The sequence below is a fragment of the Scyliorhinus torazame genome, chromosome 1 (assembly GCF_047496885.1).
Source record: "Scyliorhinus torazame isolate Kashiwa2021f chromosome 1, sScyTor2.1, whole genome shotgun sequence".
Lineage (NCBI taxonomy): Eukaryota > Metazoa > Chordata > Chondrichthyes > Carcharhiniformes > Scyliorhinidae > Scyliorhinus > Scyliorhinus torazame.
The window spans coordinates 203,753,485-203,778,138 of NC_092707.1; the positions used below are offsets into that span (position 1 = coordinate 203,753,485).

The 24,654-nt window shown below is 57.9% G+C and overlaps 1 protein-coding gene across 2 annotated transcripts in view; it reads left to right on the plus strand.

Annotated features, from left to right (window-relative positions):
- The first annotated feature begins 395 nt into the window (after positions 1 to 395).
- Positions 396 to 24,654, plus strand: part of oscp1b (organic solute carrier partner 1b) — a 90,510-nt gene continuing 66,251 nt past the window's right edge. The window contains exons 1-2 of one of the 2 annotated variants that reach the window (XM_072502109.1): positions 405 to 488; positions 523 to 660. In XM_072502109.1, coding sequence (XP_072358210.1) covers positions 549 to 660 — 112 coding nt within the window. In that variant the 5' untranslated portion in view covers positions 405 to 488; positions 523 to 548. Of the gene's footprint in view, positions 661 to 24,654 lie in introns of both variants that reach the window. The other variant, XM_072502104.1, reaches the window with a different exon arrangement.

Sequence of the window (24,654 nt, forward strand, 5' to 3'; positions counted from 1 at the left end):
TCAGATATGGGATGGTCCCTGGATAGTTGGTCATCCTGGGTGCGGTTATGATTGGCGATGCAGAAGAGGCCAGAATTCGACAAATACAAATATCTAGGAGGGTTGTGAGCTTGGGGGAGATGACAGAAACAGGCTGGGGTAAGGCCATGAAGAGATTCTATAACCAAGGTGAGAATTTTGAAAACAAGCTGATGATTTGACTGAGAGCTCCAGGTCAGCCAGCACAGGGCATGAGAGGGAGATGGAACTTGGTGTGAGTTGACAGGAGCACCAGGGCTGCTCAGAGTCGAGCAGCAGAGAGATTTATGGTCGTCAGGTTACAAATCAGTGAGACCGCCCATCCCTTTAATCGCACCTGCCAGTAAGAATGATGTTGATTGGTGGAAGAGGGGTTGCGTCACTAACATGGCAACCGCAGCGTCAAGGCAACGGGCGGAGTCGGGCCCGGGACAGACAAAGAGACATATAGAGTGACAGAGACCGTGACACACACCCACACACAGAGTGACAGAGACCGTGACTCACACCCACACACACAGGGGGTCAGGATGTCGTTGCGGACGCTGCCGCTCCTCTTCATTAACCTGGGCGGGGAGATGCTCTACATCCTGGACCAGCGGCTCCGGGCCCAGAACATCCCCAGCGACAAGGCTAAGAAAGGTACCGAGAGAGGGAGCCGGCCATTCGGGCTCTGAGCGCAGTGGAGTGGACTGCCCCCAGCCTCCACCCCCCTCCTCCCGCCCCAATCACTCCCCTGCGCTGTGCCCCCCGACCGCGCTGTGCCCCCTTCGTGCTGTGACCCCTCCGTGCTGCCACCTCTGTGCTGTGCCCCCCACATTGTACCCCTCTGTGCTGTGCCCCCCACATTGTACCCCTCTGTGCTGTGCCCCCTGTGATATACCCCTCGTGCTGTGCCCCTGCACTGTACCCCCACGCTGTGCCCCCTGTGCTGTGCCCCCACCCCCTGCTCTGCCCCCTGTCCCGCACTCTGCCACTGTCCTGCGCTTTGCACTCCGCCCCTCGCTCTGAACCCCGCCCCACCATTCTGCCCTCCCGCTCGGCCCTCCCACTCTGCCCCCCCCCCGCTCTGCCCCCCCCGCTCTGCCCCCTGCCCCCCCGCTCTGCCCCCTGCCCCCCCGCTCTGCCCCCTGCCCCCCCGCTCTGCCCCCTGCCGCCCGCTCTGCCCCCTGCCCCCCGCTCTGCCCCCTGCCCCCCGCTCTGCCCCCTGCCCCCCGCTCTGCCCCCTGCCCCCCGCTCTGCCCCCCGCTCTGCCCCCCGCTCTGCCCCCCGCTCTGCCCCCCGCTCTGCCCCCCGCTCTGCCCCCCGCTCTGCCCCCTGCCCCCCGCTCTGCCCCCTGCCCCCCGCTCTGCCCCCTGCCCCCCGCTCTGCCCCCTGCCCCCCGCTCTGCCCCCTGCCCCCCGCTCTGCCCCCTGCCCCCCGCTCTGCCCCCTGCCCCCCGCTCTGCCCCCTGCCCCCCGCTCTGCCCCCTGCCCCCCCGCTCTGCCCCCTGCCCCCCGCTCTGCCCCCTGCCCCCCGCTCTGCCCCCTGCCCCCCGCTCTGCCCCCTGCCCCCCGCTCTGCCCCCTGCCCCCCGCTCTGCCCCCTGCCCCCCGCTCTGCCCCCTGCCCCCCGCTCTGCCCCCTGCCCCCCCGCTCTGCCCCCTGCCCCCCCGCTCTGCCCCCTGCCCCCCGCTCTGCCCCCTGCCCCCCGCTCTGCCCCCTGCCCCCCGCTCTGCCCCCTGCCCCCCGCTCTGCCCCCTGCCCCCCGCTCTGCCCCCTGCCCCCCGCTCTGCCCCCTGCCCCCCGCTCTGCCCCCTGCCCCCCGCTCTGCCCCCTGCCCCCCGCTCTGCCCCCTGCCCCCCGCTCTGCCCCCTGCCCCCCGCTCTGCCCCCTGCCCCCCGCTCTGCCCCCCGCTCTGCCCCCTGCCCCCCGCTCTGCCCCCTGCCCCCCGCTCTGCCCCCTGCCCCCCGCTCTGCCCCCTGCCCCCCGCTCTGCCCCCTGCCCCCCGCTCTGCCCCCTGCCCCCCGCTCTGCCCCCTGCCCCCCGCTCTGCCCCCTGCCCCCCGCTCTGCCCCCTGCCCCCCGCTCTGCCCCCTGCCCCCCGCTCTGCCCCCTGCCCCCCGCTCTGCCCCCTGCCCCCCGCTCTGCCCCCTGCCCCCCGCTCTGCCCCCTGCCCCCCGCTCTGCCCCCTGCCCCCCGCTCTGCCCCCTGCCCCCCGCTCTGCCCCCTGCCCCCCGCTCTGCCCCCTGCCCCCCGCTCTGCCCCCTGCCCCCCGCTCTGCCCCCTGCCCCCCGCTCTGCCCCCTGCCCCCCGCTCTGCCCCCTGCCCCCCGCTCTGCCCCCTGCCCCCCGCTCTGCCCCCTGCCCCCCGCTCTGCCCCCTGCCCCCCGCTCTGCCCCCTGCCCCCCGCTCTGCCCCCTGCCCCCCGCTCTGCCCCCTGCCCCCCGCTCTGCCCCCTGCCCCCCGCTCTGCCCCCTGCCCCCCGCTCTGCCCCCTGCCCCCCGCTCTGCCCCCTGCCCCCCGCTCTGCCCCCTGCCCCCCGCTCTGCCCCCTGCCCCCCGCTCTGCCCCCTGCCCCCCGCTCTGCCCCCTGCCCCCCGCTCTGCCCCCTGCCCCCCGCTCTGCCCCCTGCCCCCCGCTCTGCCCCCTGCCCCCCGCTCTGCCCCCTGCCCCCCGCTCTGCCCCCTGCCCCCCGCTCTGCCCCCTGCCCCCCGCTCTGCCCCCCGCTCTGCCCCCTGCCCCCCGCTCTGCCCCCTGCCCCCCGCTCTGCCCCCTGCCCCCCGCTCTGCCCCCTGCCCCCCGCTCTGCCCCCTGCCCCCCGCTCTGCCCCCTGCCCCCCGCTCTGCCCCCCGCTCCCCCGCTCTGCCACCTGCCACCCCCGCTCTGCCACCTGCCACCCCCGCTCTGCCACCTGCCCCCCCGCTCTGCCACCTGCCCCCCCGCTCTGCCACCTGCCCGCCCCGCTCTGCCACCTGCCGCCCCGCTCTGCCACCTGCCCCCCCGCTCTGCCACCTGCCCCCCCCGCTCTGCCACCTGCCGCCCCGCTCTGCCACCTGCCGCCCCGCTCTGCCACCTGCCGCCCCGCTCTGCCACCTGCCCCCCCGCTCTGCCACCTGCCCCCCCGCTCTGCCACCTGCCCCCCCGCTCTGCCACCTGCCCCCCCGCTCTGCCACCTGCCCCCCCCGCTCTGCCACCTGCCCCCCCGCTCTGCCACCTGCCCCCCGCTCTGCCACCTGCCCCCCGCTCTGCCACCTGCCCCCCGCTCTGCCACCTGCCCCCCGCTCTGCCACCTGCCCCCCCCGCTCTGCCACCTGCCCCCCCTGCTCTGCCCCCTGATCCCCTGCTCCGCCCCTCATCCCCGCTCTGCCACCCCCAGAATAACCATTTATAATATGCATCCAGTCTTTTCACCATCTCACTGAAATTGCCATTGGGCTACTTTATTGCTATTAATAGTTGTGGGAACCTTTGGGCTGGTTCTGATCAGAAAGGGCTAAGCAAATTGAAACCTATTTAGCCCTGTGTTTAACTGAGGGAAACATGCCACAGTTGGGAAAGTAAATGGCAATTATTGTAAAGAAGGTTATATTCCCAGAGCTATTTAACAGATTGCCACGGCTGTAATTCTGGGTTTTCATTCTTTGGCTTGAACTGCTGTTGAAGTTTTTCTGCAAAAGTGCTGATGTGAAATGAAAAGAAATTAAAAAAAACAATGTGTGGCTGTGTTCCATTCACAGCATCTGTATTTATCATGAGTCCATCTGAGGAATATAAACCACCTCTATTCACTCCCATAGATTTACAATTTCCCATTTTAACATCCAACATCTAACATTCCCGTACCAGCCTCCTCGAACAGGTGCCGGAATGTGGCGACTAGGGGATTTTCACAGTAACTTCATTTGAAGTCTACTTGTGACAATAAGCGATTTTCATTTCATTTTTCATGACCTTGCTCATTATTTCACTGGGGTTTCCCCCCCCACCGCGCTGTGCCCCCCCACCGCGCTGTGCCCCCCCCACCGCGCTGTGCCCCCCCACCACGCTGTTCCCCCCCCACCGTGCTGTGCCCCCCCCACCGTGCTGTGCCCCCCCCACCGTGCTGTGCCCCCCCCACCGTGCTGTCCCCCCCCCTCCGTGCTGTGACCCCCTCCGTGCTGTGACCCCATCCGTGCTGTGACCCCCTCCGTGCTGTGACCCCCTCCGTGCTGTGACCCCCTCCGTGCTGTGACCCCCTCCGTGCTGTGACCCCCCCCCCCGTGCTGCCACCTCTGTGCTGTGCCCCCCACATTGTACCCATCTGTGCTGTGCCCCCTGTGATATACCCCTCGTGCTGTGCCCCTGCACTGTGCCCCCCACGCTGTGCCCCCGTGCTGTGCCCCCACCCCCTGCTCTGCCCCCTGTCCCGCACTCTGCCCCTGTCCTGCGCTTTGCACCCCGCCCCTCGCTCTGCACCCCGCCCCACCATTCTGCCCTCCCGCTCGGCTCTCCCACTCTGCCCCCCCGCTCTGCCCCCCCGCTTTGCCCCCCCGCTTTGCCCTCCCGCTCTGCCCCCGCTCTGCCCCCGCTCTGCCCCCGCTCTGCCCCCGCTCTGCCCCCCGCTCTGCCCCCCGCTCTGCCCCCCGCTCTGCACCCCGCTCTGCACCCCGCCACTCTGCCCCCCCGCTCTGCCCCCCCGCTTTGCCCCCCCGCTTTGCCCTCCCGCTCTGCCCCCGCTCTGCCCCCGCTCTGCCCCCGCTCTGCCCCCGCTCTGCCCCCCGCTCTGCCCCCCGCTCTGCCCCCCGCTCTGCACCCCGCTCTGCACCCCGCTCTGCCCCCCCCGCTCTGCCCCCCGCTCTGCCCCCCCGCTCTGCCCCCCCGCTCTGCCCCCCCGCTCTGCCCCCCCGCTCTGCCCCCCCGCTCTGCCCCCCGCTCTGCCCCCCCGCTCTGCCCCCCTGCTCTGCCCCCCCGCTCTGCCCCCCCGCTCTGCCCCCCCGCTCTGCCCCCCCGCTCTGCCCCCCCGCTCTGCCCCCCCGCTCTGCCCCCCCGCTCTGCCCCCCCGCTCTGCCCCCCCGCTCTGCCCCCCCGCTCTGCCCCCCCGCTCTGCCCCCCCGCTCTGCCCCCCCGCTCTGCCCCCCCGCTCTGCCCCCCCGCTCTGCCCCCCTGCTCTGCCCCCCCGCTCTGCCCCCCCGCTCTGCCCCCCCGCTCTGCCCCCCCGCTCTGCCCCCCGCTCTGCCCCCCGCTCTGCCCCCCTCTCTGCCCCCCGCTCTGCCCCCCGCTCTGCCCCCCGCTCTGCCCCCCGCTCTGCCCCCCGCTCTGCCCCCGCTCTGCCCCCCGCTCTGCCCCCCGCTCTGCCCCCCCGCTCTGCCCCCCCCGCTCTGCCCCCCCCGCTCTGCCCCCCCGCTCTGCCCCCCCGCTCTCCCCCCCCCCCCCCCCCGCTCTGCCCCCCAGCTCTGCCCCCCTTGCTCTGCCCCCCCGGCTCTGCCCCCCCTTGCTCTGCACCCCTGCCCCCTGCTCTGTCTCCTGCCCCCCGCTCTGCCCCCCCGCTCTGCCCCTGCCCCCCGCTCTGCCCCTGCCCCCCCGCTCTGCCCCCCCGCTCTGCCCCTGCCCCCCCGCTCTGCCCCTGCCCCCCCGCTCTGCCCCTGCCCCCCCGCTCTGCCCCTGCCCCCCCGCTCTGCCCCTGCCCCCCCGCTCTGCCCCTGCCCCCCCGCTCTGCCCCTGCCCCCCCGCTCTGCCCCTGCCCCCCCGCTCTGCCCCTGCCCCCCCGCTCTGCCCCTGCCCCCCCGCTCTGCCCCTGCCCCCCCGCTCTGCCCCTGCCCCCCCGCTCTGCCCCTGCCCCCCCGCTCTGCCCCTGCCCCCCCGCTCTGCCCCTGCCCCCCCGCTCTGCCCCTGCCCCCCCGCTCTGCCCCTGCCCCCCCGCTCTGCCCCTGCCCCCCCGCTCTGCCCCTGCCCCCCCGCTCTGCCCCTGCCCCCCCGCTCTGCCCCTGCCCCCCCGCTCTGCCCCTGCCCCCCCGCTCTGCCCCTGCCCCCCCGCTCTGCCCCTGCCCCCCCGCTCTGCCCCTGCCCCCCCGCTCTGCCCCTGCCCCCCCGCTCTGCCCCTGCCCCCCCGCTCTGCCCCTGCCCCCCCGCTCTGCCCCTGCCCCCCCGCTCTGCCCCTGCCCCCCCGCTCTGCCCCTGCCCCCCCGCTCTGCCCCTGCCCCCCGCTCTGCCCCTGCCGCCCCGCTCTGCCCCTGCCCCCCCGCTCTGCCCCTGCCCCCCCGCTCTGCCCCTGCCCCCCCGCTCTGCCCCTGCCCCCCCGCTCTGCCCCTGCCCCCCCGCTCTGCCCCTGCCCCCCCGCTCTGCCCCTGCCCCCCCGCTCTGCCCCTGCCCCCCCGCTCTGCCCCTGCCCCCCCGCTCTGCCCCTGCCCCCCCGCTCTGCCCCTGCCCCCCCGCTCTGCCCCTGCCCCCCCGCTCTGCCCCTGCCCCCCCGCTCTGCCCCTGCCCCCCCGCTCTGCCCCTGCCCCCCCGCTCTGCCCCTGCCCCCCCGCTCTGCCCCTGCCCCCCCGCTCTGCCCCTGCCCCCCGCTCTGCCCCTGCCCCCCGCTCTGCCCCTGCCCCCCCGCTCTGCCCCTGCCCCCCCGCTCTGCCCCTGCCCCCCCGCTCTGCCCCTGCCCCCCCGCTCTGCCCCTGCCCCCCGCTCTGCCCCTGCCCCCCGCTCTGCCCCTGCCCCCCCGCTCTGCCCCTGCCCCCCCGCTCTGCCCCTGCCCCCCCGCTCTGCCCCTGCCCCCCCGCTCTGCCCCTGCCCCCCCGCTCTGCCCCTGCCCCCCCCGCTCTGCCCCTGCCCCCCCGCTCTGCCCCTGCCCCCCCGCTCTGCCCCTGCCCCCCCGCTCTGCCCCTGCCCCCCCGCTCTGCCCCTGCCCCCCCGCTCTGCCCCTGCCCCCCCGCTCTGCCCCTGCCCCCCCGCTCTGCCCCTGCCCCCCCGCTCTGCCCCTGCCCCCCCGCTCTGCCCCTGCCCCCCCGCTCTGCCCCTGCCCCCCCGCTCTGCCCCTGCCCCCCCGCTCTGCCCCTGCCCCCCCGCTCTGCCCCTGCCCTCCCGCTCTGCCCCTGCCCCCCCGCTCTGCCCCTGCCACCCCGCTCTGCCCCTGCCCCCCGCTCTGCCCCTGCCCCCCGCTCTGCCCCTGCCCCCCGCTCTGCCCCTGCCCCCCGCTCTGCCCCTGCCCCCCGCTCTGCCCCTGCCCCCCGCTCTGCCCCTGCCCCCCGCTCTGCCCCTGCCCCCCGCTCTGCCCCTGCCCCCCGCTCTGCCCCTGCCTCCCGCTCTGCCCCTGCCTCCCGCTCTGCCCCTGCCCCCCCGCTCTGCCCCTGCCCCCCGCTCTGCCCCTGCCCCCCCGCTCTGCCCCTGCCCCCCCGCTCTGCCCCTGCCCCCCCGCTCTGCCCCCCCGCTCTGCCCCTGCCCCCCCGCTCTGCCCCTGCCCCCCCGCTCTGCCCCTGCCCCCCCGCTCTGCCCCTGCCCCCCCGCTCTGCCCCTGCCCCCCCGCTCTGCCCCTGCCCCCCCGCTCTGCCCCTGCCCCCCGCTCTGCCCCTGCCCCCCCGCTCTGCCCCTGCCCCCCCGCTCTGCCCCTGCCCCCCCGCTCTGCCCCCTGCCCCCCGCTCTGCCCCCTGCCCCCCTGCTCTGCCCCCTGCCCCCCCGCTCTGCCCCCTGCCCCCCGCTCTGCCCCCTGCCCCCCGCTCTGCCCCCTGCCCCTCCGCTCTGCCCCCTGCCCCTCCGCTCTGCCCCCTGCCCCTCCGCTCTGCCCCCTGCCCCTCCGCTCTGCCCCCTGCCCCCCCGCTCTGCCCCCTGCCCCCCCGCTCTGCCCCCTGCCCCCCCGCTCTGCCCCCTGCCCCCCCGCTCTGCCCCCTGCCCCCCCGCTCTGCCCCCTGCCCCCCCGCTCTGCCCCCTGCCCCCCCGCTCTGCCCCCTGCCCCCCGCTCTGCCCCCTGCCCCCCGCTCTGCCCCCTGCCCCCCGCTCTGCCCCCTGCCCCCCGCTCTGCCCCCTGCCCCCCCGCTCTGCCCCCTGCCCCCCCGCTCTGCCCCCTGCCCCCCCGCTCTGCCCCCTGCCCCCCCGCTCTGCCCCCTGCCCCCCCGCTCTGCCCCCTGCCCCCCCGCTCTGCCCCCTGCCCCCCCGCTCTGCCCCCTGCCCCCCCGCTCTGCCCCCTGCCCCCCCGCTCTGACTCCTGCCCCCCCGTTCTGCCCCCTGCCCCCCGCTCTGCCCCCCGCTGTGCCCCCTGCCCCCCGCTGTGCCCCCTGCCCCCCGCTCTGCCCCCTGCCCCCCCGCTCTGCCCCCTGCCCCCCCACTCTGCCCCCTGCACCCCACTCTGCCCCCCCGCTCTGCCACCTGCCCCCCGCTCTGCCACCTGCCCCCCCGCTCTGCCACCTGCCCCCCCGCTCTGCCACCTGCCCCCCCGCTCTGCCACCTGCCCCCCCGCTCTGCCACCTGCCCCCCCCGCTCTGCCACCTGCCCCCCCGCTCTGCCACCTGCCCCCCCCGCTCTGCCACCTGCCCCCCCCGCTCTGCCACCTGCCCCCCCCGCTCTGCCACCTGCCCCCCTGCTCTGCCCCCTGATCCCCTGCTCCGCCCCTCATCCCCGCTCTGCCACCCCCAGAATAACCATTTATAATATGCATCCAGTCTTTTCACCATCTCACTGAAATTGCCATTGGGCTACTTTATTGCTATTAATAGTTGTGGGAACCTTTGGGCTGGTTCTGATCAGAAAGGGCTTAGCAAATTGAAACCTATTTAGCCCTGTGTTTAACTGAGGGAAACATGCCACAGTTGGGAAAGTAAATGGCAATTATTGTAAAGAAGGTTATATTCCCAGAGCTATTTAACAGATTGCCACGGCTGTAATTCTGGGTTTTCATTCTTTGGCTTGAACTGCTGTTGAAGTTTTTCTGCAAAAGTGCTGATGTGAAATGAAAAGACATTTAAAAAAACAATGTGTGGCTGTGTTCCATTCACAGCATCTGTATTTATCATGAGTCCATCTGAGGAATATAAACCACCTCTCTTCACTCCCGTAGATTTACAATTTCCCATTTTAACATCCAACATCTAACATTCCCGTACCAGCCTCCTCGAACAGGTGCCGGAATGTGGCGACTAGGGGATTTTCACAGTAACTTCATTTGAAGTCTACTTGTGACAATAAGCGATTTTCATTTCATTTTTCATGACCTTGCTCATTATTTCACTGGGGTTTCCATCACAATATTGTCTCAGCTCTCATTCTGAGAGTCTGTGAAACTTTACCCAAAGCAATGAGCAGCTATGTTTCAGTGGATTTGCCCCTCCCTCATACACTTTATTTTTCCTTAAAATATCTCCATTGTCAGCAATGCTGTGATTTTGGTAACTGCTTGAGTTGATTTTGGTGATGAGTGGGAGCGTGAGCCTTCTGTGTAAGGGGTAGTGTTGCTGTGTAAATTTTCACAGGTATGTGCACTAATGTACCCAGGAGTTCCATTGGTTTTTGCAGTGGAGAAAGATTCTGCAATGGTTCATGCTTTTTTTAATCTATATACTCTTCATTTAGCCAACATGGTGCCATTAAAAATAGCAATTGAAAATAGATTTCCCTGCCTTTTCTGGTGTTTCATTTAGTGAATGAAGGTTGTGGATTGATCTGCCTGTGCTGAGTTAGTTGATGGTGGTGGGACTGCACCAGTTGGCTTTGGTGTTCATGAGCTTGGGAGAGGAATGCCATCCCATTTTATTTCCGATTTGCTATCCAGTAATTTCTGGCAGAGAGTGCATCTTTGTGGGTCTTGAATGAGGAGAAGGACAGCCTCATAAATATTGCTAGCATTCCCTATTTTTGTTTCTTGCATATGCAGCCTCAGCACGTGCTACCTCAGAGTTAAAATGTGATTGAAGATGCTTTAAAATTGTAGCACATAATTGTGTTGGGGCAAAAACAGCAGAAACATCCAGCAGTGAGGGTTCAGGATGTTGGCTACTTTATAGCAGCAGTGTTAGAAACCTGTGAGCTTACTCTGTCCCAGCCCTTCTTGGCTGCATGTGTTAGCCTTAACCTCACTGAGTAAGTCATCTTTATTTTCTAGCATGCACATTTCTTGGTGAAACCTGTGACGTGGTGAAGGATTTGCAGGTTGACATTTGATGAGAATTCCTTTCAACTTCGAACTCTATGGTGGAAGGCTTGTATGGATTTGCACAGTCCATGCGATGAGGATTGTAGGGTATCCACATCCACCAGGTGTGATTGCGATCTCTGGTTATCGCTGACCTGAACTATCTAGACCACGGTTCATACTGCATCCAACTCAGGAGTGAATATTATCACAAAGCCAAGAAAACCCCACCACGTATAAGTTTACATTAACATTGACAGGAGTCTACCATTAAAAGAATAAATAATAAGCAGGGGATGCAGTATTGTAACACGTTCACTTGTGACTGAAGTACACCCATGACAATCGCAAGCAAATGTGCGTCATTCCGTGGATGAAAGTAACCTCCATTTACTACACCTTTTATGGTGTCTTTTGTCTTTGCATTTTATTTGCTTTATCAATCAAGATATGAAAACATCAAAAATTGGAGCCACAGTTGGCTTTTTAGCCCCCTCCCTTTCAGTAAGATGATGACTAGCCAACTACAGACTACACCTTCTCCAATTACCCCACATCCCTTGCTTCCCTTGGTATCAAAACATCTGTCACTCTCTGGCTTGTATATAATTGATGATTGAGCATTCACAGCTCTCTGCAGTGAAGAATTCGAAAGGTTCATAACTATTTGAATGAAGGAATTTCTCCTCATCTCAGTCCTAAATTCCTTATTCCATACTGTCACTCCCTTAGCTGTATACTCTCCTAGCCAGGGGAACATCCTCTTAAGATTTACCCTGTCAAACCCTTGAAGGATTTTATGTTTCAGTGAGGTCACCTCTTACCCTTCTAAACTTCTACTCAATGATTGATTGAGCAATCCCTATATCCCAGCTATTCATAAGAGTGAACTTTTGTTCCACTCCCTCTAAGATAAGTATATCCTTGGAGAAACAAACTTCTACTACAGTATTCCAGGTGTGTCACACTTAGGCCCTATACAGTTGTCGTAAGATTTTTCTTCTGTTATATTCTTATTGCCTTTGTAATAAAAACTAACATGACATTTGATTTCCGAATTGTTTGCTGCATCTGCCTGTTAGATTTCTGGAGACAAGGACACCCAAATTGCACTGAAAATTAATATAACCAGTCTCTTATCATTAATTATCCAGCTTTTTTTTTTAACCTACCAAAGTTGCTAACTTTGCATTTCGTCGCATTATATTTCATCTGTCACTTTCTTGCCCACTCACTTAACTGCCTATGACAGTGACATCAGAATAGTTCAACGTGGGAAAAATTGTGTAATGAGCCATCTGACTTTAGGTCTAACGCAGATCCTGAAACTGTTCGGCAATAGTATTTATTTAGTTGGGAGTATTCTCTACCTTGTGTTGTGGAAATATTTGTGCTGGTCATAAAATGCAGTTCATGGGGATATCGCAGCTCTGCTTACTACCTGATCCAACTGGAAGTTTCCAGGTGTGAATATCTCAAGGGCAGGATGAAGCTGAGCTGTGCCCTCCACCCTCTCCTGGTTAAATACCTAACCACATCATAAATGCGCACTTGCGTGGGGCATGATAGAGCCACTGTCTTGAGGGCAGATACATCACCTGCTCCAAATTTGAGGGGTCAGTCACTAGGGGCATTGGTTTAATGTCCGTGGGGCAAAGTTTAGAGGAGATGTGCGAGGCAGGTTTTTAACAACGAAGTTCCTGGAACGCGCTGCCCGGGGCGGTTGTGGAAGCAGATACATTAACGGTGTTCAAAAGACATCTCAACAAATACATGGGTAGGATGGGTATAGAGGAATATGGCACTAGGAAGTACTGCGGGCTTTGGCCAGAGGGTGGTATCATAACTGGTATAGGCTTGGAGGGCCGAAGGGCCTGTGCCTGTGCTGTATTGTTCTTTGTTTTTTGTATGAACTCCTGTCTTCAGAACACCAGACAGCAGGAAAAACTACAGAAACAGGACCAAGTCCTTTCTAAACCTCTCCACTTCCCAACCATCTCTCCTTTTTTAAGATGTTCACTGCACGCTCATCTCCTTGACCAAGCACTTGTTTTGACATCTCCTTAATGTACCTCAATGTCAGATTTGTCTGCTGATGCATCTATAAAGCCCCTGGGGCGCTTTACAATGTTAAAGATCCTTTATGAGTGCAAGTTATTGTTCTTCACAGTGAATTAAATGGGATGAACATCACAGGGATAGGCCATTTGGCCCAGCCCCTTTGTGCTAGTGTTTATACTTTTGAGCATACATAGGAATGTATGAATTAGGAGCAGGAGTACACCATTTGTCCCTTGAGCCTGCTTCACCATTCAATAAGATCATGACTGATCTGCTTGTGGCCTCGACTCCACTTTCCTGCCTACCCCTGTTAACCTTAAACTTCTTTGTTAGTCAAGAATCTATCTACCTTAAAAATATTCAAAGATCCTGCTTCCACCCCTCACTGGGGACGAAAGCACCAAAGACTCTTGACCCTCTGAGAAAAAAGATTTCTCTTCATCTCTAACTTAAATGGGAGACCACTTATTTTTGAACCATGTCCCCTTGTTCTAGTCTCTCCCACAAGGGAAAATATTCTTACAGCATCCAGTCTGTCAAGTCCCCTCAGGATATCATTCTTCAGTCCAGTCATCTCTCAGTCTTCTAACCTTCAATGGATAAACTTCAATGGATACAGGCCCAACCTGTTCAACCTTTTCTTATAAGATGTCCCCCTTTGCAGCTATCAAAGTTTGGCAATGGAGCAGTGATATTGTAGCTGGTCTAGTAATCCAGAGACCCAGGGTAATGTTCTGGGGACCTGGTTTGGAATCCCACCATGGAAATAAAACATCTGGAATTAAAAGTCTAATGATGACCATGGTCGATTGTCAGAAAAGCCCATCTGGTTCATGAATGTCCTTTAAGGAAGGAAACCTGTCGTCCTTATCTGGCCTGGCCTACATGTGCCTCCAGACCCACAGCCATGTGATTGACTCTTAAATGTCTTATGAAATGGCCTAACCAACCACTACAAAGAAATCAAAAAGGAATGAAACCAGGTGGGCCACCCAGCTTTGACTTGGGCACTGGAAGCAACAACAGCAAACCCAGCCCTGTCGACCCTGCAAAGTTCTCCATACTAATGTTTGGGGGCTTGTTCAGAAATTCTCACAGAAACAACTGACATAGTCATACTCATGGAATCATACCTTACAGATAATGTCCCAGTCATCGCCATCCCTGGGTATGCCCTATTTCCCCAGCAGGACAGACATAGCAGAGGTGGCAGCACAGTGATATATAGCCGGGAGGGAGTTTCCCGGGAGTCATCAATATCGACACTGGACCCCACAAAGTCTCTTGGCACCAAGTTAAACATGGTCAAGAAAACTTCCTGCTGCTTGCCACGGATCGTCCCCCCTCAGCTGATGAATCAGTACTCCTCCATGTTGAACACTATTTGGAGGAAGCACTGAGGGTGCAGAATGTACTCTGGGTGGAGGGCTTCACTGTCCATCACCAAGAATGACTCTGTGGTACCACCACAGACTGAGCTTGCCTGGTCCTAAAGGACATAGCTGCTAGATTGAGACTACGGCAGGCAGTGAGGGATCCAACAAGATGGAAAAACATATGTAACCTCATTCTCACCGACCTGCCTGCTGCAGATGTATCTGGCCATGACATCATCAGTAGGAGTGACCACCGCACAGTCCTTGTGGAGACAAAGTCATGTCTTCACATTGAGGATACATTCCATTGTGTGGGTCATCAGCAGTAGCAGAATTGTACTCAGCTACAATCTGTAACCTCATGGCCCGATGTATCCCCACTCTACCATTACCACATAGCCAGGGGACCAATCATGGTTCAATGAAGAGTGCAGGTGGGTATGCCAGGAGCAACACCAGGCATACCTAAAAATGATCAACCTGATGAAAACATACTTATGTGCCAAACATTCATGCCGCATCCGGCTGTGAATGGTGCTGGACAATTAGACAACTCACTGGAGGAGGAAGCTCCACAAATATCCCCATCCTCAATGATGGAGGAGCCCAGTACATCAGTGCAAAAGATGAGGCTGAAGCATTTGCAACAATCTTTAGCAGAATGCCGAATGGATGATCCATGTCGGCCTCCTCCAGATGTCCCCAGCATCACAGATGTCAGTCTTCATCCAATTCAATTCACCACACGTGATATCAAGAACAGCTGCGGATGATCTGAAAATTGGTGGGGTGGTAAATAGTGAGAAGGGTAACTAGCCTTTTTAAAAAATATATATTTTATTAAAGTTTTCAAACACAATTTTTCCTCCTTACAAATCAACAAAAACGGTAACACGATAACTAATAGATAACATTGTTTAAATAAAGTAGTGAACTAACAAAGTAACACGAAATAGTGCTGCCCACCCCATCCAGAACAAAAACATTTTACCCCCCCCCTCCCCCCCCCCCTCTTTCTGGGCTGCTGCTGGCTATCTATTTTCCCCCTAACATTCCGCTAGATCGTCGAGGAACGGTTGCCACCGCCTGGAGAACCCCTGAGCCGATCCTCTCAGCGCAAACTTCATCCGTTCCAGTTTTATGAACCCTGCCATGTCGTTTTTCCAGGCCTCCACGCCGGGTGGTTTTGCTTCCTTCCACATGAGTAAAATCCTTCGCCGGGCTATCAGGGACGCAAAGGCCACAATATCGGCCTCTTTCGCCTCCTGCACTCACGGCTCATCCGCTACCCCAAATATAGCTAACCCCCAGCTTGGCGTGACCCGGACCTTCACCACCTTCGAGATCACTCTTGCCACTCCCCTCCAGCACTCCTCCAATGCTGGACACGACCAAAACATATGTGTGTGGTTCGCCGGGCTTCCCCCGCACTCCCGCACCTGTCCTCCACTCCGAAGAACCTGCTCAACCTAGCTCCCGTTATGTGTGCTCTATGTAGCACCTTAAATTGGATCAGGCTAAGCCTGGCACACGAGGAAGAGGAATTTACCCTACTTAGGGCATCAGCCCACAAACCCTCCTCAATCTCCTCCCCGAGCTCTTCTTCCCATTTTCCTTTCAGCTCTTCTACCAGCTCCTCCCCCTCTTCTCTCATCTCCCGGTATATTTCGGACACTTTGCCCTTCCCGACCCACCCACCCCCGAAAGCACTCTATCCTGGATCCCCTGTGTCGGGAGCAGCGGAAATTCCCTCACCTGTTGTCTCGTGAATGCCCTCACCTGCATATATCTAAAGATATTCCCCGGAGGCAGCTCATACTTTTCCTCTAGCGCTCCCAAGCTCGCAAACGTCCCATCTATAAATAAGTCTCCCATTCTCCTAATTCGTGCCCGGTGCCAGCTCTGGAACCCTCCGTCCAACCTTCCTGGGGCACACCCATGGTTGTTCCTGATCGGGGACCACACCGAGGCTCCCAGTACACCCTTCTGTCGCCTCCATTGCCCCCAGATACTTAATGTTGCCGCCACCACTGGGTTCGTGGTAAACCTTTTCGGGGAGAGCGGTAGCGGCGCCGTCACCAGCGCTTTTAAGCTCGTTCCTTTACAGGACGGCATCTCCAGCCTTTTCCACGCCGCCCCCTCTCCCTCTATCATCCACTTGCGGATCATCGCCACATTGGCGGCCCAGTAATAGTCGCCCAAGTTCAGCAACGCCAGTCCCCCTCTGTTCGTGCTACATTGCAGGAACCCCCTCCTTACCCTCGGGGCCTTCCCTGCCCACATGAAGCTCATGATGCTCCTATCTATTTTCTTGAAAAAGGCCTTAGTGATCAATATGGGGAGACATTGAAACACAAATAGAAACCTCGGGAGGACCATCATCTTAATCGCCTGCACTCTGCCCGCCAGTGACAGCAGCAGCATATCCCACCTTTTGAAATCCTCTTCCATTTGCTCCACCAGCCGAGTCAGATTGAGTTTGTGTAAGGTTCCCCAGCTCCTGGCTATCTGAATCTCCAGATCTCGGAAGTTTCTTTCCACTCTCCTTAGCGGCAGGCCATCTATCCCTCTACTCTGGTCCCCAGGGTGTATTACGAAAAGCTCACTTTTTCCCATGTTAAGCCTATATCCCGAGAAATCTCCAAACTCCCTCGATATCTGCATAACCTCTGTCACCCCCCCCCCCCCCCCACTGGATCCGCCACATACAGCAGTAGGTCATCTGCGTAGAATGACACTAAGTGTTCCTCTCCCCCTCTAACCACCCCTCTCCATTTCCTGGCGTCTCTCAGCGCTATGGACAGTGGTTCAATTGCCAGCGCGAACAGTAATGGGGACAGAGGGCACCCCTGCCTTGTTCCCCTATGTAACCGAAAATACTCCGATCTTTGTCGATTTGTGACTACACTTGCAATTGGGGCCCCATAGAGGAGTTTAACCCAGCTGACAAACCCCTCTCCGAACCCAAACCTCCTCAGCACCTCCCATAAATACTCCCACTCTACCCTATCAAATGCCTTCTCTGCATCCATTGCCGCCACTATCTCTGCCTCCCCCTCTGCTGGGGGCATCATTATCACCCCCAATAGCCGTCGCACGTTGACATTCAATTGTCTCCCCTTTACAAACCCTGTCTGATCTTTGTGCACCACCCCCGGGACACAATCCTCTATCCTCATTGTCAGCACTTTTGCCAACAACTTGGCGTCCACATTCAGAAGTGAGATAGGCCTAAAAGACCCGCATTGCAGCGGATCTTTATCTCGCTTCAGGATTAGTGATATTGTCGCCTCCGACATTGTCGGGGGTAGAGTCCCCCCTTCTCTGGCCTCGTTAAAGGTTCTTACCAGCAGCGGGGCCAACAAGTCCACGTATTTCCTGTAAAATTCCACCGGGAACCCATCGGGTCCCGGGGCCTTCCCTGCCTGCATGTTCCCCAGCCCTTTGGTCACCTTGTCCACCCCAATTGGCACCCCCAGGCCTGCCACCTCCTGCACCTCCACCCTCGGGAACCTTAGTTGGTCCAGAAACTGCTGCATCCCCTCTTTTCCCTCCGAGGGTTGGGACCTATATAACCTCTCATAAAAGGTCTTAAACACCTCATTTACCTTCCCTGCTATCCGCACCGTAGTTCCCGTTTCATCCCTAACTCTCCCTATTTCCCTCGCCACTGTCCTCTTACGAAGCTGGTGGGCCAACAGGCGACTCGCCTTTTACCCATATTCATATCTCATCCCCTGTGCCTTCCTCCACTGCGCCTCTGCCTTCCCTGTGGTCAGCAGGTCAAACTCCGTCTGGAGTCTTCGCCTCTCCCTATATAGTCCTTCGTCCGGGGTCTCCGCATATCTTTTATCCACACACAAAATCTCCCCCAGTAATCTCTCTCTCTCTTTGGCCTCTGTTTTCCCCTTGTGAGCCTTGATGGAGATCAACTCTCCCCTGACCACCGCCTTCAGCGCTTCCCATACTACCCCCACTCGGACCTCCCCATCATCATTGGCCTCCAGGTACCTTTCGATACATCCCCGCACCCTTCCGAAGACTCCCTCATCTGCCAATAATCCCACATCTAGTCGCCAGAGTGGGCGCTGTTCCCTCTCCTCTCCTAGTTCCAGATCCACCCAATGCGGGGCATGGTCTGAAACAGCTATGGCCGAGTACTCTGTTCCTTCCACCCTCGAAATCAGTGACCTTCCCGAAACGAAGAAATCTATCCGGGAGTATACCTTATGGACATGGGAGAAAAAGGAGAACTCTTTGGCCAGCGACCTAGCAAATCTCCACGGATCCACTCCCCCCATTTGGTCCATAAACCCCCTAAGCACCTTGGCCGCTGCCGGCCTTCTTCCGGTCCTGGATCTAGATCTATCTAACCCTGGGTCTAGCACGGTATTGAAGTCCCCCCCCCCCATTACCAGGTTTCCTACCTCCAGGTCCGGGATACGTCCCAGCATCCGCTTCATAAATCCCGCATCATCCCAGTTCGGGGCATATACATTTACCAGCACGACCTCCATTCCCTGCAGTCTGCCACTCACCATCACATATCTGCCACCGTTGTCCGCTACAATGTTCCTAGCCTCGAACGACACCCGTTTCCCCACCAATATGGCCACCCCTCTATTCTTTGCATCCAGCCCTGAGTGGAACACCTGCCCTACCCATCCTTTCCTTAACCTAACCTGGTCCGCCACCTTCAGATGCGTCTCTTGAAGCATGGCCACGTCTGCCTTCAGTCCTTTTAAGTGCGCGAACACTCGGGCCCTCTTAATCGGCCCATTTAGGCCTCTCACGTTCCACGTGATCAGCCGGACTGGGGGGGCTGCCCGCTCCCCTCCCCTGTCGACTAGCCATCACCACGTCCAGGTCCCGCGCATCCACCTATCCCCCAGGCGGCGCATTCCGGCCCGACCACCTCTTCTCTTACCAGCTCCCTTTCGATCCCAGCAGCAGCAACCCAGTTATCCCCCCCCCCCCCCCCCCCGCTAGATCCCCATCTAGCATGGTTACTCCCCCCATATTGCTTCCGAAAGTCAGCTGACTTCAACTGACCCCGGCTTCTCCCGCTCTCTCCTTGACCCCCCCCGTGTGTGGAACTCCCATCCTCCTTGCGCCTATTTTCCCGCCATCATCTCTCTAGCGCGGGAAAAGACCCGTGCTTTCCTAGAACCGTCCCGCCCCCTATGGCACAGCTCCCCTACAGCCCCGTTCCCATTCCCCATCCCCCGCCTATGTCTCTTTCACCCGCCCCCCCCCCACCGGCGCTCACATTTCTCAGTGTCCCCCCCCCTGTCAAAGACCGTCCCGATACAGTGAACCTCCCTTTCCCCAATTTACATTTCTATACATCAACATTGTCGTTTCCCCACCAACATCAGTCCCTCAGTTCTGGTCGAGTTTCTCTTTTTGGATGAAGGTCCATGCTTCTTCCGACGTTTCAAAATAGTAATGTCTATCATGGTACGTGACCCATAATCGCGCCGGCTGCAACATCCCGAACTTTACTTTCTTCTTATGCAGCACCTCCTTGGCCCGATTGAAACTCTCCCTCCTTCTCGCCACCTCCGCGCTCCAGTCCTGATACACTCGTATCACCGCATTCTCCCATCTGCTACTTCGTACCTTCTTGGCCCAGCTCAAAGCAACCTCTCTGTCGTTGAAGCGGTGAAATCTCATGACCATCATCGCCCTTGGTGGTTCTCCAGCCTTTGGTCTCCTCGCAGGGACCCGGTGAGCCCCTTCCACTTCCAAGGGGCCCGAGGGGGCCTCCGCTCCCATTAGCGAATGTAGCATCGTGCTCGCATAAGCCCCGCCGTCAGCTCCTTCCACTCCCTCGGGGAGACCCAGGATCCGGAGGTTCTTTCTCCTTGATCTATTTTCCAGGACTTCAATTCTTTCGATGCATTTCTTATGTAGCGCCTCGTGCGTCTCCATTTTGACCGCTAGGCCCAGGATCTCGTCCTCGTTTTCAGTTACCTTCTGCTCCACCACACGGAGCTCTATCGCCTGGGCCTTTTGTGTCTCTTTGAGCCCCTCGATTGCCAGTAACATCGGGGCCAGCATCTCCTTTTTTAACTCCTCCACACACCGTCTGAGAAATTCATCCTGGTCCGGTCCCCATGTCGCCTGGGCTCCCCCCGACGCCATCTTGTTTCTTTCTTTCCTCTGCCGCTGCCCTCGAGGATCCTCCGTGATCTGGCCACCGCCGCCGATCTTTTTCTTGCACACTGGGGGGGGACTCCTTGTTGCTTCGCCCCACACCGGGTTTCGTCGCGAAAATTCCCCATTGGGGCTCTCAAAAAGAGCCCTAAAGTCCGTCAGAGCTGGAGCCGCCGAAACGTGCGGCTTAGTTGAGCACCGCCGCAACTGGAAGTCCGGTAACTAGCCTTTGATTACAGGAGGATATAGATGGATTGGTCAGATGGACTGATCAGTGGCAAATGCAATTCAATCCGTATAAGTGTGAGGTGATGCACTTGGGCAGGAAAAATAAGACAAGGGAATACATGATAAATGGCAGGGCCCTGGGAAGCACCATTGATCAGAGGGATCTTGGTTTGGATGTAAACCGGTCCCTTAAGGTAGCAGAGCTTGTGCATACACTGGTTAAGAAAGCATATGGTTCCATGCGAGGGGCCAGGAAAAGAGACTGGGAGAGCTCCCGTTCAAGATGGTGGAGAGGAGCTTTCGCTACTTGGGCATACGGGTGGCTAAGAGTTGGGATGCCCTGCACAAGCTCAACCTAACGCGGCTTGTGGATCAGATGGAGGGAAACTTTAAGAGGTGGGACATGCTACCGCTTTCTCTGGCGGGCAGGGTGCAGTCCGTGAAGATGACGGTCCTCCCCAGGTTCTTGATCGTCTTCCAGTGCCTTCCCATCCTCATCACCAAGTCCTTCTTCAAGCGGGTGAACGGGATTATCAGCGGATTTGTGTGGGTAAACAAGACCCCGCGAGTTAAAAGACTATTCTTAGAGCGTGGGGGGAGAGGGGGGGGCTGGCGCTGCCAAAACTTCTGCAGCTATTATTGGGCAGTGAACATATCCATGATTTGGAAATGGGTAGTAGAGGGAGGGGCGGAGTGGAAGCGACTGGAGGCTGCGTCTTGCAGGGATACTAGCTTGGGGGCACTGATTACGGCACCGCTGCCACTCCCGCTGGCACGGTACACCACGAGCCCGGTGGTGATGATGTCACTGAGGATCTGGGGTCAGTGGAGAAGGCACAGGGGGAGGTAGGGGCCTCAGTCTGATCCCGATATGAAACAACCGCAGGTTCGTCCCAGGTAGAATGGACGGAGGATTTCTAAGCTGGCACAGAGCGGGTATCAAAAGGATGGGGGACTTGTTTATAGATGGGACTTTTGCTAACCTGAGGGCGTTGGGGGAGAAATTCAGGTTGCCCCCAGGGTGTGCCCCCTTTAGGTACCTGCAAGTCCCCGCTTTCTTGAAGAAGCAGGTGGTGGAATTTCCGCTGTTACCTGCCCGCAGGATACAGGACAAGGTGGTCTCGGGCATGTGGGTAGGAGATGGAAAGGTATCAGACATATACCAGCAGCTGCAGGAGGCGGAGGAGTCCTCGGCGGAGGAGCTGAAGGGCAAGCGGGAGGAGGAACTGGGTGAGGAGCCCCCCCAAAAAAAATTGGATAACCTCACATTTGTCAACATTTTATTCCATCTGCCAGACCCTAGCCCATTCACTTAACCTATCCAAATCCCTCTGCAGACTTCGGTATCCTCTGCACTTTTTTGCTTGACCACTCATCTTAGTGTTGTCTGCAAACTTGGACACATTGCACTTGGTCCCCAACTCCAAATCATCTATGTAAATTGTGAACAATTGTGGGCCCAACACTGATCCCTGAGGGACACCACTAGCTACTGATTGCCAACCAGAGAAACACCCATTAATCCCCACTCTTTGCTTTCTATTAATTAACCAATCCTCTATCCATGCTATTACTTTACCCTTATTGCCATTCATCTTTATCTTATGCAGCAACCTTTTGTGTGGCACCTTGTCAAAAGCTTTCTGGAAATCCAGATACACCACATCCATTGGCTTCCAGTTATCTACCGCACTGGTAATGTCCTCAAACAATTCCACTAAATTAATTAGGCACGACCTGCCCTTTATGAACCCATGCTGCATCTGCCCAATGGGACAATTTACATCCAGATGCCTCGCTATTTCTTCCTTGATGATAGATTCCAGCATCTTCCCTACTACCAAAGTTAAGCTAACTGGCCTATAATTATCCGATTTCTGCCTACCTCCTTTTCTAAACAGTGGTGTCACGTTTGCTAATTTCCAATCCGCCGGGACCACCCCAGAGTCTAGTGAATTTTGGTAAATTATCACTAGTGCATTTGCAATTTCCCGAGCCATGTCTTTTAGCACTCTGGGATTCATTCCATCAGGGTCAGGAGACTTGTCCATCTTTAGCCCCATTAACTTGCCCATTACTACCTCCTTAGTGCTAACAATCATCTCGAGGTCCTCACCTGTCATAGCCTCATTTCCATCAGGCACTGGCATGTGACTGCCAGTACTGGGCAGCACGGTAGCATTATGGATAGCACAATTGCTTCACAGCTCCAGGGTCCCAGGTTCGATTCCGGCTTGGGTCACTGTCTGTGCGGAGTCTGCACATCCTCCCCGTGTGTGCGTGGGTTTCCTCCGGGTGCTCCGGTTTCCTCCAACAGTCCAAAGATGTGCAGGTTAGGTGGATTGGCCATGATAAATTGCCCTTAGTGTCCAAAATTGCCCTTAGTGTTGGGTGAGGTTACTGGGTTATGGGGATAGGGTGGAGGAGTTGACCTTGGGTAGGGTGCTCTTTCAAAGAGCCGGTGCAGACTTGATGGGCCGAATGGCCTTCTTCACTGTAAATTCTATGATGATATGATGTTATTTGTGTCTTCCACTGTGAAGACCGACCCAAAAAACCTGTTCAGTTCCTCAGCTATTTCCTCATCTCCCATTATTAAATCTCCCTTCTCATCCTCTGAAGGACCAATATTTACCTTCGCCACTCTTTGTTGTTTTATATATTTGTAAAAACTTTTACTATCTGTTTTTATATTCTGAGCAAGTTTACTCTCATAATCTGTCTTACTCTTCGTTACAGCTTTTTTAGTAGCTTTCTGTTGCCCCCTAAAGATTTCCCAGTCCTCTAGTCTCCCACTAATCTTTGCTACTTTGTATGCTTTTTCCTTCAATTTGTTTCTATCCCTTATTTCCTTAGATATCCACGGTCGATTTTCCCTCTTTCTACCGTCCTTCCTTTTTGTTGGTATAAACCTTTGCTGAACACTGTGAAAAATCACTTGGAAGGTTCTCCACTGTTCCTCAACTGTTTCACCATAAAGTCTTTGCTCCCAGTCTACCTTAGCTAGCTCTTCTCTCATCCCATTGTAATCTCCTTTGTTTAAGCACAAAACACTAGTGTTTGATTTTACCTTCTCACCCTCGATCTGTATTTTAAATGCCACTATATTGTGATCGCTCCCTCCGAGAGGATCATTAATCAATCCTGTCTCATTACACAGGACCAGATCTAGGACCGCTTGTTCCCTCGTAAGTTCCATTACACACTGTTCTAGGAAACTATCGTGGATGCATTCTATAAACTCCTCCTCAAGGCTGCCTTGACCGACCTGGTTAAACCAATCGACATGTAGATTAAAATCCCCCATGATAACTGCTGTACCATTTCTACATGCATCAGTTATTTCTTTGTTTATATCCTTGCTTAACTACTGGATTTATTAGTAGATATCTTCTATTAACAGCCCCTAGATTTGGATTTTCTCCTGACCTGTCAGTTATTTTTGACAGGCAAGGGCTAATTAGGGCAAGTCGGCATGGCTTTGTAAGGGGAAAGTCATGTCTCACGAAGTTGATTGAGATTTTTGAAGGCGTAACCAAGAAGGTAGTTGAAGGCAGTGCGGTCGATATTGTCTACATGGACTTTAGCAAGGTCTTTGACAAGGTACCGCATGGTAGGTTGTTACAAAACGTAAAATCTCACGGAATCTAGGGCTAGGTAGCCAATTTGATACAAAATTGGCTTGGTGACCGAAGCCAAAGGGTGGTTGTGGAAGGTTGTTTATCAAATTGGAGGCCTGTGACCAGCGGTGTGCCTACAGGTTCGGTGCTGTGTCCACTGTTATTTGTTATATATAAATGATTTGGATGAGAATGTAGGAGGCACGGTTAGTAGGTTTGTAGATGACACCAAGATTGGTGGCATAGCGGATAGTGAAGAAGGTTATATAAGATTGCAACAGGATCTTGATCAATTGGGCCAGTGGGCCATGAATGGCAGATGAAGTTTGATTTGGATAAATGTGAGGTGATGCATTTTGGTAGATCAAATCAAGGCAGGATTTATTCAGTTAATGGTAGGAGGCTTAGGGATGAACTTGTAGAGGTCTATAAAACAATGAGGAGCATAGATAAGGTAGATAGTCGACATCTTTTCCCAAAGGTAGAGGACTCTAGAATTAGAGGGCATAGCTTTAAGATGAGAGAGGAGAGATACAAAAGAGACCAGAGTGGAAATTTCTTCACACAGAGGGTGGTGAGCATCTGGAATGGGCTGCCAGAGGCAGTGGTAGAGGCGAGTATGATTTTGTCTTTTAAAAAGCAGTTCGACAGTTACATGGGTGGGGTGGGTATGGAGGGATATGGGCCTATTTCCATGACTCTGTGCAGACTCGATGGGCCGAATAGCCTCCTTCTGTACTGTAGGGATTCTCTGATTCTCTGATAAAAAGCATACTTCAACATATGTCATAAACAGAAAACAGTTTTTCCTGCTTTTACACAGTAGCTTCTTTGTGCCTGTGTCTCAAACAGCAGCTGTCCTTTTTTTCCATGAGATACTGCGAATGGTGGTAAATTTCTTCACACAGAGGGTGGTGAGCATCTGGAATGGGCTGCCAGAGACGGTGGTAGAGGCGGGTATGAGTTTGTCTTTTAAAAAGCAGTTGGACAGTTACATGGCCAAGGTGGGTATAGAGGGATACGGGCCAAATGCGGGCAAGTGGGACTAGCTTAGTGATAGAAACTGGGTGGCATGGACAAGCTGGGCCGAAGGACCTGTTTCCATGCTGTAAACATCTATGAAGCTAT